We start from the raw sequence: 13352 nt of genomic DNA, 5'->3' as shown, positions 1-13352 counted from the left end.
AATTTTGTAAGAGGATACCAAACTAAAAATTTATTAAAATAAAAATGTATCTGTCCAAAAGATGGTTGTTTTGATAAATAATATTGATACTCAAAACAAAACAAAAACTAGCAAGAAACAAAAGATACTTTGAATTATGAAGCAGATCTGAATTAGGTGGGTTATGAGGATCAAACAATGAAAAACATGTTTACCAGTTAAACTGTTGTTTATTGGTACAGCCTGTGTCAAATCTTGATTCGTCTGTCTCTTTTTATGTAGGCTGGCCGTTACCATTTACCATGATTGGTCCATCTTATATTTGTTGTTTTTTGTTTTTTCGCCAAGAAAAAGTTAGTGATGACAATGTTACGTAGTCAAAGAGCCGTGTGTGATTTATAAACCACATCCTATCATCATCTTCCAGTTTAACATTCTTGGGAAAAAGTTCACAACCACTAAGAGAAACCATGGAAAAAACAAAATGCCATAGTTTTGTATCCATCACCACCAATAGGTCACTTAGTGTCCATGGTTGAGTTAGGCAAACTCATCTTATCCAAGAACCCATCTCTCTCCATCCAAATCATCTTAGTTCCACCACCTTATCAGCCGGAATCAACCGCCAACTACATATCCTACGCCTCTTCTTCCTTCCCTTCAATCACCTTCCACCGCCTCCCCACCATCACACCACACTCCTCCAAAACCTCACCAAAACACCACGAGTCACTCACCTTAGAAAGCCTCCGTCTCAGCAACCCAAATGTCCACAAGACACTGATCACCGTCTCCCAAACGTTCAACCTCCGTGCCATGGTTATTGACTTCTTTTGCACCGCCGTGTTAGAAGTCACCGCCGATTTCACCTTCCCGGTCTACTACTTCTTCACCTCCGGAGCCGCATGTCTCGCCTCTTTCTTCCATCTCCAAATTCTCGACGAAACCACAGCCGGTAAAAACCTAAAAGACGTCCACACGCTCCTCAACATACCCGGCGTTCCTCCAATCAAAGGCTCTGATATGCCTAAACCGGTGCTCGAACGTGGCTATGATGTTTACGATGCTTTCATATTGTTCTCTAAAGAGCTCTCAAAGTCTGCAGGAGTCATTGTCAACACGTTTGAAGCATTAGAGAACAGAGCCATCAAGACCATAACAGAGGAGCTCTGTTTTAAAACTATATATCCAATAGGACCGCTTATTGTTCAAGAAAGAACCGGAGATAACCATGGAAACAACGGAGATTCCTGTCTTAGTTGGCTCGATTCGCAGCCGGACCAGAGTGTTTTGTTCCTATGTTTTGGGAGCTTGGGGTTGTTATCAGGGGAACAGCTTAAAGAGATTGCTATTGGTTTAGAAAAGAGTGGACATAGGTTCTTGTGGGTGGTCCGTAATCCACCGGAGTTACAAAACCAGACGGAACCGGACTTGAAATTCCTCTTACCGGAAGGATTCTTAAACCGAACCGGAAACAGAGGAATGGTCGTCAAATCATGGGCTCCGCAAGTTCCGGTTCTAAATCATAAGGCCGTTGGCGGATTCGTCACTCATTGTGGTTGGAACTCAATTCTCGAATCTGTTTGCGCTGGTAAAATTAAGCACATATATTTATACATATTTCAATTGTATAATTACGTGTGTATGTAGAATGATTCAGTTTGGTTTAATTCAATTGGTTTACCAAAATAGGTGTACCGATGGTTGCATGGCCATTATACGCTGAGCAGAGGTTTAACAGAGTAGTGATTGTGGATGAAATAAAGATTGCAATCCCAATGAATGAATCGGAGACGGGTTTCGTTAGCTCAACGGAGGTGGAGAAACGAGTCCAAGAGATAATGCAAGATGGTCCGGTTAGGAAGAGAACCAAAGTGATGAAGCACGCAGCCGAATCAGCTTTAACCGAAACCGGTTCGTCTCATGCCGCGTTGACTACGTTACTCCAGTCGTGGTGCCCAAAATGATCTCAAGTGCTTGTAATATCAACAATAAATGGTTGGAATTATGTTCCTAGAATTATAAATTCCTATAATAATGATCTTAGAAACTTCCATGTCTTGTAACATCATCAACGGAGAAATTAAAATCTTTGAATTATCAAAAACATGGTGAAGAAATTCAATTTTCCGCGTCATGAAATTTTGATTCATTTGGGTTAAGTTATTAGTAGAAACAAATACGACACTGAAATAAACACGTGTCAGAAATCTATTGAAAATTAACGGCTAAGATTGATTGTTAATATAGGTAAGGAATCTTCTACTGTCCACTGGATGGGAGGATATACACATCTGTGATATTTTAATAATAAAGCTTCAGTTACACATCAATATTATTATTATTTTACGCGTTACAATATTATTTTTAGACAGAAACAACAATTTATCAATCTATCTATCTCTTTCTGTTCGGTTCTAATCTCTCTTATCTCTGTCTTTAGCCAATGGCAAATCTGACCTTAGAACTCAACATTTACTCTGCAAAAGATCTTGAAAATGTCAACCTTATCACCAAAATGGACGTATACGCCGTCGTTTCTATCAACGGCGATGATTCTCGGAAGGACGAAAAAGAGAAAACTCCCATCGATCGAACCGGTGAATCTGAGCCTACGTGGAACCACGCCGTTAAATTCTCCGTCGATCAGAGGTTAGCTTACGAAGGGCGTTTGACCCTCGTCGTGAAACTGGTCTGCGATCGGGGGATCTTCGGAGACAAAGATCTCGGAGAAGTCCAAGTCCCGGTTCTTGAGCTTCTCCATGGCTCTACGCCGTCTCCGTCGTTTAACCGTAACGGTCAGGGGATGATGAGATTTGTTACGTATCAGGTGAGAACTCCGTTTGGGAAAGGTCAAGGCTCGCTGACTTTTTCGTACCGGTTTAATACGCCGACGTTTGAACCGGATTCGCCGGTTTCATCGTCGTCACCGGTTTACACGAATCCGATTCATACACCTCCCGATTTGCCAGCGACGACGACGACGACGATGACTTATCCTCCTCCGCCGTCGTCTGAAGCTAGTTTCTATCCACCTCTATCGTCAATTGAACATCCGCCGTCGCCTCAGCCGCAAGGATACTCCACACCACCGTACCCGAACCCGAACCCGTATCAGTACAATTCTCATTATCCGGCACAGCCAATCAACATTTACCCGCCGCCTCCGTCACCCTCCGCCTCGAACATATATCCTCCGCCGTATTACAGTACTTCTCCGCCGCAGCATCAATCGTATCCGCCGCCTCCCCGTCATTCGTACCACCAAACGCAACCGACACATTCATTTCACGGGTACGCGCCGTCGTCTCCGCAGAATCATCACGGGTACGCGCCGTCGTCTCCGCAGAATCATCACGGGTACGCGCCGTCGTCTCCGCAGAATCATCACGGGTACGCGCCGTCGTCTCCGCAGAATCATCACGGGTGTATTTATCCTCCGCCTTCACCGTCTACGCATAATCGACATGGGTGTGTTTATCCTCCGTCACCACCGACAACAAGATACGGATACGGTAGTCCGACAACGACAACGCAAGGGCCGCAGAAGAATAATAATAAAACAGGGCTTGGGCTTGGAATGGGAGCTGGGCTTCTGGGAGGAGCATTGGGTGGGCTCTTACTCGGCGATTTAGTGTCTGACATTGGCTTTGATTTGTAAGACCATCATTAGTGGAGTAACCCACCATAGTTACTCTCACATTAATTAATTATATAAATAATCATAAATTAAGTAAAACAACCCTAAAAGAACTTAAGCAAAATCACCCTATTACTAGAGAACCCCAAAGAAGGTTACTCAAACATTTAAAAAATATATATTGTTTTTTTTTGTGTTTATTAATTATCAAATTTTCTTTTTTGCCAACTTTCTTGATGAATAGTGAATTAAAACAAATATTGCATTGCATGATGGATAGATTAACAGAACACAATCAAGAACATTCAAGAACAAAAAACAGAACCTGCAGTTTTAAAAACAGAACCTGCAATACAAGTACAAAAAAAACCCTACAAATTTCAACCTAAACTACAAAACAAATATCTACAATGTAAAGGATACCAACTTTTGTCATATTTGATTATCACTAATGTTACTACATTCACATGACCTTGTTGAGCAATACAAACATTCACTAATGTTACTACATTCACTGCCGATGTTAGGATCGCCACTAGGTAGAATATCTCTTTCTCCGGTGTTAATGCTGAAGTTCGATTGTCCCACCTGCACAAACACACCTGGCTGATTACATCTTTGTTATCATTATTTCAGCTTCTAAAGCCTCTGTTATTAATAAGAACTTGGTGTGAATGTAGTATTAGAGGTCACCTTGGCAATCAAGACAATGAAGAAAGAACCTTGAAGCGACATTGACGATCAACATAACTTTCCGCTTGAACCTCTTTCTTCTTTCTTCAGGTACTAGTCATATCACTTACATAATATAGTGGCACTCTTCATGCTCTCGACTCCGGTCCAATATATTTTACAAAACCAGTCAAAGGCAAACACAGAAGAAGATATCAACGTTGGCTAAGTTCTTAACAATACTGATAATACGCCTTGTTGAGCAATACAAACCATTCATTTCATTTTCAGCCATGGCCCGGTTCCTTTCACTTTCCTCTGCAAATTTAACAAATCCATAACCTTTTGATCGCCCATTACTTGGATCAGTAACAACCTTGGCACCTCTAACTGAAGATACTTGTAATTGTAGCTATTTTAAGAAATCTGCAAATCCAAATTCGACATCACTTAATCTACTTAAGCTAATTCCTTTTTTTTTTGGGCAACACTTAAGCTAATCCCAAGATCAGAATTTTCCAACCAAAATGCAATACAAGAGAATATTGAGCTTAATCCAATCTACTTAGGCTTATTACATTCTGATTCTAAGCTTAATCCACTTGAGCTTTGCTATTAAGCTTTAGTTAGCCAATAAACTCTAACAAGAGATTGCAAACAAAGGAGTTACCTCGTCACGGCTTTTAGGCCATGGAACCAGCTGATGGTAACCTTTAGGAGGCGGAACCAAGCAATTCAAGCCTTTACCTTTCGCAGCACAGTGACGCTCGACTGTAACCTTCTCCGTCTCAGTCACCATCGACGGAGGCGGTTGTGTTGTGGCGGGGATTTGATACGGAGACCTCCGGGATCGAGCTGCCGTCGTTGTCGCAGCATAAAAAATCTCCGCCGTCGTTGGTGGTGAGAACCGAAGCGTCAAATCTTAGGGTTAATCCAACAACCTTCCGCCGTCGTTGGTCGTGAGAACTCCGTTTGTATCGAGAGAGAAGAGAGAGAATGGGGAAGAAAGAAAAAGAAAATGGAAAAAAAAAATTCATTTAATATTTATGTATTTACGAATGAAAATAGGCCACGTACGGTTACTCATGGTGTTGCTTCAGATGCTTCCCAGGGAATCGATTCTCTCCTAAATGGATCGTAAATAGATTTTTTATTCAGTTTTTTGGCCCCAAATGGTTGAGTAACCATGAGAGTAACTGCCAGTAAAGATGCTCTAATATACTCATTTTTTATTGCTGTAAACAAAACAAAAAAGCCAAAAGTACAATTTTGATTACAAATAATGTCGGGTCCATAACTCAGTAAAATCTATATTAACATTTTTGAAATACATTTAGTGTTTTATTCTTAAAGTTATATGTATTTAAAATATTATTTACAAACTTAATCTTTAAAAACTTTCTAAAAATAACATCATTTCAGTTTTTGTTTCCTAAATATTTTACATTTTATTCCAACCAAAAATAAAAAACAGCAATCAATATTATATAGAGACATAAACTATGATATATTTTCCATTTTATTTTCCAAACCTGTGAGTTTTGTTTCTAACGTAAGAAGAACTTTGATTCCTAATTATTTAAATATTATAATTAATATACATATAAATTTAATAAAATTTAAAATTTTATGAATATGTAAAATTAAAGAAATTTAAAATACTATATAATGTGGTTATAAAAAGGACATGTTGGAATTAATAAAATATTATTAAATATGTGCTAACAAGGGTTAAATCCTCATTTTATTATTTACCAACACTATAAATATTATAATATCTAACATAGAAAATAAATTTGTTTTACCTAAAATTGTGTAAAATAATTAATTCATTAGAAAAAAATGTGACTTAATCACATCATATAAATGACTTATTATGTATTTAGATCCCTTATTTTTTGTTATAATAATTAAAAATTGAAATAGAATCTCAAAAACTAAACAAAATAAACTAAATATAATAAACAAATGGTCATATAATATATTACAGGTTAAAATTAATATAAACATTTAGTCGCACAAGCGGCCAGAAAATTAGGTCAGTTCTCTATTTATAAAACATCTAATATTTGACAAAAAAAATTGAATATAAAACAATAACAATAAAACTATATGCACGCGATGTACCGCGGGTTAAAATCTAGTAATGAAATAATTGTGCTATATTTCATTGGACTTGAATGAACCCTTTTCGCTTATTGATTTGATCCATCCGCATCCGCATTGTAATTTGGCTCATGCATGAATTTGTAAAGACGGCGGACAACAAAACTTAGCTCATGAAGAGAGTAATGGTCCTAATGGATAAATCGTCCAACAAGTCTTTAAAACTGATTACGATCAAACAGTACTTAGCCATGTGAAGCTTTTTAATTAACTAATGAGAGATATCTGAATTGAGATTTGAAGTTTGATAAACATGTGTACATATGATAACCAAGCAATAGGTTAAATGGTTATATATAAATATATTACGATGTGAAGAAAAAAGGTTATAACCAAACAACCTTTTTTGTATTATATTATATGTACCGCGGGTTAAAATCTAATACAATTCAATTTGAAAAAAAATTTGTATTATTATATATGCAAAAATAAACACCTACAAAAACATAAACACAAATTCAAACAAGGAATATAATTGAATGAGGGCCATGGATGGAAGAAGACATTATTATTAGGAATTATTATTGTTAGTGTAATGATCAAAAATTTATTCAGGATCAAACTTCAACCAAATAATAAGATTTGTGGATTAAACTTTTACTTCTTCCCCATTACTAATTATGATCGATAGAAAATTAAATATTTTCCGGATGTGTCATATGAAAAAACCGTCACCCTATAAAATGATGGTCTGTTGTTTCAACTCTCTCAGTTTCTCCAACATTCCCAACTTTCACTTTCAGCTTCTCCTTAATCGTTAATGTCACTTGGACATCAACAAGAAGTTCGCATACAAAAAAGGAAAGATAGAAAAGCTCTTCAAGCAAGCAGAAAACTAAAGCTCAAAATGGTGGAAAGGGGTTGGTGGCTCCCAAAAACCACCACAAGGATGAAGAATAGTTAGGGGATGACTAACCCCGTCGTAAATAGTCAAAACATCATTTGTCCTTGAAGGCATAAATTGAGCCCGTTTTATGCGTGGGTTTCATGGGCCATTTGTAGTAGGATTTTTTCTAATGATTCCTCCTTTGTTCACCCCTAAAGAAAAAAGATAATACTAACGTCAAAAAGAGAAGAAAATACTGCTATTATTTAAGTAATGATATATATAGAGTATAGACTGACAAAGAGTGTACAAAGCGATAACACCCTACAAAAATAGTTAGTGGATAAAATAATTCATTTCTTGGTGAAAAATTCTGGGAGGAACATCATTGACACCACACCACTATTCTCTCTTTTTTTTATTTCCCTGATATGACATTCAATTCACGAGTTGTTTTTGTTCCTTTACTCCTGAGTCGGCTACTTTTTAATTGGGATGCTTTTGTGTACTCTTGAAATCACAACCGTCGCGTTTGCTGTATCTCTATTCAGCTCCTACGGCTACGATTTAAAAGCCGGATTTAAAAGCCGGAATTTAAACCTTATCGTACGATCTAAATATCTTGTGCAAGTGTTACATGTGTCCACTGTCTAGTTTGTCTGCGCGGATCTAGTTTTTAACACTATTTTTTATTCATTTTCTCTCTTTTAACACTTGACCGGTGATGAGATCAAGTATAAGTAGTGCGGTTAGGTTTTAACCATGGTTAAGGTTTTTGTCAGACAATGAGGGAAGAAAGTCACGGAGTTGGGTAAAACGGAGACAAGATATGACTAGAGTAGAGACACACACCTTCGTTAAGAGTTTCCCAAATCACCCTTCCTTACTTGACCGGAACTCTTCACTCTCGAATTTTCTACGGTCGGCTTTTTCGTAATATCGCTGTCACCCTGGTCACACGTACGTGGGAGAGACATGTACATTCCTTTCCCCCCTCGTGAAAAACCAAACAAATAGTAGCTTCAATCAAAGCTTTGGTTTGAAATAAGTTCTTGATTTACGCAGCAAAATATTATAGTATTGATGAAAGGACCAAACGCAATTCTGTTTTTATCAAATACTATGTTAGTTTTGTAGATTTGGTGTTGTTTATTTGTTTTGAGAATATATTTTTTTTAGATTATGACAAGTTAACAGTTGACTATTTGCTTGGTTAGGGAAAGGAAATAGAAGTAAAATATACCATCGTAATCCACACGTACACATTGTTTTTAACTTTTGACAAAAATAATTGATTAGCTACCTAACAAATTGACATTTTCGTTTCTCTTATTATGAGGCAAGTTCAAATAAAATAAATTACATATATTTCACTGAGACGCCATGCAGAGTCGTGTGCTTACACAATGCTCTCCCCATCTCTTGAGTTCTCTCAATTTAATCTTCCCATGCGGTTCATTTAGTATATGCTGAACAGAAAAAGGAATATTTAAAGTTTTTTAGATCGGTAAAAATACAATATTAAAGTTTCATATTACAAAAATGTCTTTAAAAAGTATAGGGATATGTGTCTTATGGACAGTAGATAAGAGAGTGGTCCTTAACAGACCATGAATTATGGGATCTTCTTCCCCTTATTAGTTCCTTTATTGTTATTTAATTTTTCTTATTTTTTTTATTTTAAATGGTCGTCAAGTTGTGTATTGGATTTATGCATTTAATTATTTTTCTAATCCGTATAAACTTGTTAGAAACCGAAACAGCACCCTTTGCTTCTTTCACTAGACAAACCCTTAATTAGCGATATTTGAGGCAGAAAAAAAGACAAGGTTGCGTGTGTTTTACTCCAAAAAACCCTTTCTTTTATTTACTGTTTTCTTTTTTTTTTTCCATGGTCAAGAACAATTACTGTATCATGGTCAAGAACAATTACTGTATTTTCTTGGTAATGTTAATAAGGCTATCTTTATAGAGAAAACATCGAGAGTGTCTTAGCCCAAAAAATTAGAAAAATAATGAATAGTGGCATAAGAACACCAAGATCAGTTCTTGATGTAGAACTGATTTTGGCTCAATTCTAAGCTGACGTGGCAAGCTGTGAATGAATACAATTTTTTTAAACAATGTTTTATAAATTAAAAAAGGATTTGATTGAGAATATATAGAATAAATTTGGACATTAAACTATGTATTAATTAAATAAAATGTTTGTATTCTTTAATTAAGTAATATGTTTGTTTTTTTTTTAATGTTTTTTTTATTTCATAAAATTTTGGTATTGTATTTTGAATTTTAGTAAAAGTTTTATAAGTTTGCAATTTAAATATTATTTTATAAGTTTTTATAATTGTAATATGTTTAACATATTATATTATTAAATTTTATGATCTTAAACATGTTCTCCCAATAACTAACTTTTTAACAAAAGATCTTAACTACTGATGTTACATTATTTTCATAATATATTTACTCTAATAGCACCCAAAATAGTTCCAGTATAAAGATGTCCTTATATGTCATTTTTGTTGTTTTATATTTTCAACTTTTGGGGTTTAGGAGTAAAAGTGGAGTCACTCTACTCTGCTTTTACCCTTTTTTCTTTTCTTTTCTTCATACAAATCCAAATTTTCTTTTCTATGTATCCCTAATTTTTCTCTTCGCGTCCCTTTCAGAATCTGAAGTAAGAGAGAGAGAGAAAGAAAGAACAAATTGAAAGGAAAAAAAAAAAAGAGGGGAAGGCTGTGTGAGAGATAACCCACCAAAGCGTGCACGAGAGAGGAAAAAAAAAGAAAGCTTTTGATTTGTATAAAATCCCACCACACTTCTCTTAGCATACCTTCATAACACATCTCTCTTTCTTTTTCTCTCTCTCTCTCGCTCTCAGTTTTGTGGAATTGTTTCTTTTTTAGGGTTTTCTCAGGTCTTTTGTCTTTTAAAGGGTTTGGTGAATTCGCTAAGGTTTCTTCTTTTTGTATCTCTCTCTCTCTATCTATCTGTCGTACGTCTCCCCTTGTAAACGAAGCTATAAGATTTCAATCTCATCCCTAGTTAGACCTGAGAGAAGGAATCTTGTGTTGATCAATGGAAGGTTGTCCAAGAAACAGAGAGATCGGTCCAAAACTTCTTGATTTGATTCCACAAGGAAGAAAATGGTATCAAGAAGACAAGAACAACATAGATCAGGAGAAGAAACTTGAGCTAAGGCTTGGACCACCTGGTGGTGATGAAGAAGACCATTCAGCGATGAAGAAGAAGAACAACAACACAGAGACAAGAAACATAAAGATGGAATCAGAAGACAAATCTTTCCAGGGTTTCAACAGCAATCACTTCTCTTCTTCCAACAAAACCTCTCAGAAAAGGTATAATCATCTTTAAAGCCCTCACTGTTAAAGTTTTCTTACTGCTTCGAGAGATGAGATTATTCTATTTGGAACATTAGGGACCCATCTCCTGCAATCTCTATTGGTTCTTTTCACCTTCACGTGTTAGAAGTTTAAAGTTTTACTCTGTTTTTGCTCTGTTTTTGTCGTTTGGTAATAACATATATGTCTTTTGTTTCTTTTTGATGTCTTGGCTTAAAGAACCGCTCCTGGTCCAGTAGTGGGTTGGCCTCCGGTTCGTTCATTCAGAAAGAATCTAGCGAGCACAAGCTCTTCAAAGTTGGGAAATGAATCCTCACATGGAGGTCAAATCAACAAGAGTAATGATGATGGTGAAAAGCAAGTTGAACCTAAGAGAGAAGGAATGTTTGTGAAGATAAACATGGATGGTGTTCCTATTGGTCGTAAAGTTGATCTCAATGCTTACAATAGCTACGAACAGCTCTCTTTTGCCGTTGACAAACTCTTCAGAGGTCTACTCGCAGGTTTAAATCTTAATCTCAAATCTATTTTTTAATGTTCTTAAATATTGTTTCTTGTGTGTACTAAGTCTATGTTATTCTTTATTAGCACAAAGAGAGAGCTCTGGTGGTGAAGGAGAAGAGAAACCTATAATTGGATTGTTAGATGGGAAAGGAGAATTTACTTTAACCTATGAGGACAATGAAGGGGACAAGATGCTTGTTGGGGATGTTCCTTGGCAGTAAGAATCTTTTTCACCTTTTCTTCTCTGAATCTGATTCAGTGTTTTGCAGAATTAGATTCTTGATCACATAACAACAAAAACATCTCAGCTTTTTTTATTACTACTAGTAGTAGTATTCAAATTGATTATTCTTTATAGAAAGAATAGAATTTTTGTTTGGAGCTTTGTCTAATACCATTTCTTTTTCTTGCATACTAACTAATATATCTAATCTTTTGTCTAAACCTAGAATGTTCGTTTCATCTGTGAAGAGACTGCGTGTGATTAAAAGCTCTGAGATTTCATCTGCCTTGACATGTAAGCTTATGTTCTCATGTGTTTAAGTTTAGATGATTTATTAAAGGTATATGACTAAAAGGGTTTACTATGTGTATATTATGCAGTTGGATGCAGTAGTAAGCAAGAGAAGATGAGGCACTGAAGAGTGTTATAGAAACTACTATTTCAGACAGAGGGTCTCACAGCTTATAAATGTACATCTGGTTTTTGTTATATATATAAGAGATAATCATTGTGTTTTGTCCAAAGAGACAATTTGATCTGATCTGATATTCCCATGTCTTCTAAGACACTTTGGACGATGAGATTACAGAAGCGATCTGTGTTTAAAAGCCGTTTAATTAATTTAAAGGAGATAATTAGAACATAGTAATAATTATCTCATGTCTGCCAGAATCTTTTCGGAAAAAAGTATGAAATTTTTATTCTCTGTAAAAAAGCTCTTTTTAACTTTTGTTCCTTCCAACTTTGGCTATACGACCTTTTAATCATGTAAAAAGCTGGGAAAGAAAGGCCATTATTGTTATGTGTGTATTTACTATTGAACCTGAGTATGTATGTACATAAGAGGATAAGATTGGAAGTTGAAAACTCAAAAAGACTTTTTCAGAATGATCAGTCCATATCGATAATTTTGGTGGCTATCATCTCTTTTGTTGTATAGGTAGAATTTAGCAGCTTTTTATCCTCACTTTTAATCATACATACATTGTATGTAAACACATTTCAATGTATCCACATATATATTGGACCGTTTTCTTGGTGGGCCGAGTGAAAAACATCACAAAGAAATAGAACAACTGTTTGATTTAGCACATTGTTTTCATGTTCAATCAAATAACAACGTTAAGGCATAAGTGTGCCGACTTAAATTCATTGAAAGTTTCATCCGAAGTTGTCGCCGTCTCCGGCCATTAACAGTTAAAAAATATGACCATTGTGCAGCCAAAAAACTATACTAAATAACTTTTGGATATCAATATACAATATTAGCTAAGTTTTGAAGTTCTTCTACACTTTGTTGTAAATAAGTTGTATATGGGTTACGATTGTGTGCTAATCAAGTGGTCTAAGACTGAGACCACAGTTACTTAACTCTTAACATAGAAGACCAAACTCATCAAGGGGTTGTTGGTGACATTGAAGATTCATCCATCAGACTCATCAACTCTAGTCCACGACCACAATAGGAAGACAAATTTTCAAACAAAAGTAAACATTTTCTGAACACATTTAAAGCGTATACCCGCTATTTACTGTCTTAGAAATATCAATTTTAGTTTTATTTCTTTTCTTTTTAATTTATTCTCGAATGTCTTACAACGTTTGGAACCTACATACATATTTTCATTGGTTATAATCTTCAATTTCTTATCAAGCATGAGGAAAAACTAAAGAGGAACAACACTAAATTTGAAAACTACACTTAATATTATAGTAATTTGCAAACTACACATTTTGAAATGAAAATGGACAGAAATACCTTTATTATTAAACAATTTTAACAATTAAATAAAAAACAATAAAAACTTAATTTATATTTAAAAATAAATCAACTTTAAAAATAAATTACTTTTTAAAATTGTTAAATTCAGAATAAATTATTTAATAATTTAAAATTATAACAAAAAGTATTTATTGTATTTTAAATAATGATTACATCAATCAATTTTTGATCTTAAAATTTTGAATAAATAAAAT

General features: G+C 35.3%; 3 protein-coding genes and 1 long non-coding RNA gene across 5 annotated transcripts; 3 read left to right on the top strand and 1 right to left on the bottom strand.

The window, feature by feature from the left end:
• The first annotated feature begins 300 nt into the window (after positions 1-300).
• On the top strand, positions 301-2086 carry LOC104745984 (UDP-glycosyltransferase 88A1). The gene is made up of 2 exons (XM_010467375.2): positions 301-1570; positions 1672-2086. Exons 1-2 carry the CDS (start codon positions 511-513, stop codon positions 1944-1946), a joined length of 1335 nt encoding a protein of 444 aa, XP_010465677.2. The 5' UTR covers positions 301-510; the 3' UTR covers positions 1947-2086.
• A 131-nt stretch (positions 2087-2217) lies between these two features.
• Positions 2218-5621, top strand: LOC104745987 (uncharacterized). 2 transcript variants are annotated; one of them, XM_087488302.1, is made up of 2 exons: positions 2218-3636; positions 5500-5621. In XM_087488302.1, the coding sequence occupies exons 1-2, from the start codon at positions 2426-2428 to the stop codon at positions 5594-5596; spliced, it is 1308 nt and encodes a 435-aa protein (XP_087344428.1). In that variant the 5' UTR covers positions 2218-2425; the 3' UTR covers positions 5597-5621. The 2 variants fall into 2 exon arrangements, with proteins under 2 accessions (XP_087344428.1, XP_087344429.1); XM_087488303.1 differs by lacking the exon at positions 5500-5621 and having other exon boundaries at positions 2218-3847.
• On the bottom strand, positions 3930-5364 carry LOC147926361 (uncharacterized). Its single transcript, XR_015582202.1, has 3 exons — positions 4962-5364; positions 4313-4717; positions 3930-4207 (listed from the first exon to the last, which is right to left on the bottom strand). It is a non-coding gene; the product is annotated as an uncharacterized LOC147926361 (long non-coding RNA).
• A 4194-nt stretch (positions 5622-9815) lies between the features above and the next one.
• Positions 9816-12397, top strand: LOC104745982 (auxin-responsive protein IAA26). Its single transcript, XM_010467371.3, has 5 exons — positions 9816-10645; positions 10868-11151; positions 11237-11369; positions 11602-11669; positions 11756-12397. The coding sequence occupies exons 1-5, from the start codon at positions 10365-10367 to the stop codon at positions 11791-11793; spliced, it is 804 nt and encodes a 267-aa protein (XP_010465673.1). The 5' UTR covers positions 9816-10364; the 3' UTR covers positions 11794-12397.
• Positions 12398-13352: the final 955 nt, after the last annotated feature.

The sequence above is a fragment of the Camelina sativa genome, chromosome 15, assembly GCF_030686135.1.
Source record: "Camelina sativa cultivar CO46 ecotype springtype chromosome 15, ASM3068613v1".
Classification (NCBI taxonomy): domain Eukaryota; kingdom Viridiplantae; phylum Streptophyta; class Magnoliopsida; order Brassicales; family Brassicaceae; genus Camelina; species Camelina sativa.
The sequence above is the reverse complement of the archived record's forward strand: the minus strand, read 5'-3'. Positions and strand labels throughout refer to the sequence as shown.

Excerpts from the sequence above, each read along its gene's own strand:
- LOC104745984 (XM_010467375.2), top strand. The coding sequence starts at position 511 with ATGGTTGAGTTAGGCAAACTCATCTTATCCAAGAACCCATCTCTCTCC. Across the intron at positions 1,571-1,671 it reads TCTCGAATCTGTTTGCGCTG|GTGTACCGATGGTTGCATGG; the intron begins GTAAAATTAAGC and ends TTACCAAAATAG.
- LOC104745987 (XM_087488302.1), top strand. The coding sequence starts at position 2,426 with ATGGCAAATCTGACCTTAGAACTCAACATTTACTCTGCAAAAGATCTT. Across the intron at positions 3,637-5,499 it reads TCTGACATTGGCTTTGATTT|ATGCTCTAATATACTCATTT; the intron begins GTAAGACCATCA and ends CTGCCAGTAAAG.
- LOC104745982 (XM_010467371.3), top strand. The coding sequence starts at position 10,365 with ATGGAAGGTTGTCCAAGAAACAGAGAGATCGGTCCAAAACTTCTTGAT. Across the intron at positions 11,370-11,601 it reads GTTGGGGATGTTCCTTGGCA|AATGTTCGTTTCATCTGTGA; the intron begins GTAAGAATCTTT and ends GTCTAAACCTAG. Across the intron at positions 11,670-11,755 it reads GATTTCATCTGCCTTGACAT|TTGGATGCAGTAGTAAGCAA; the intron begins GTAAGCTTATGT and ends TATATTATGCAG.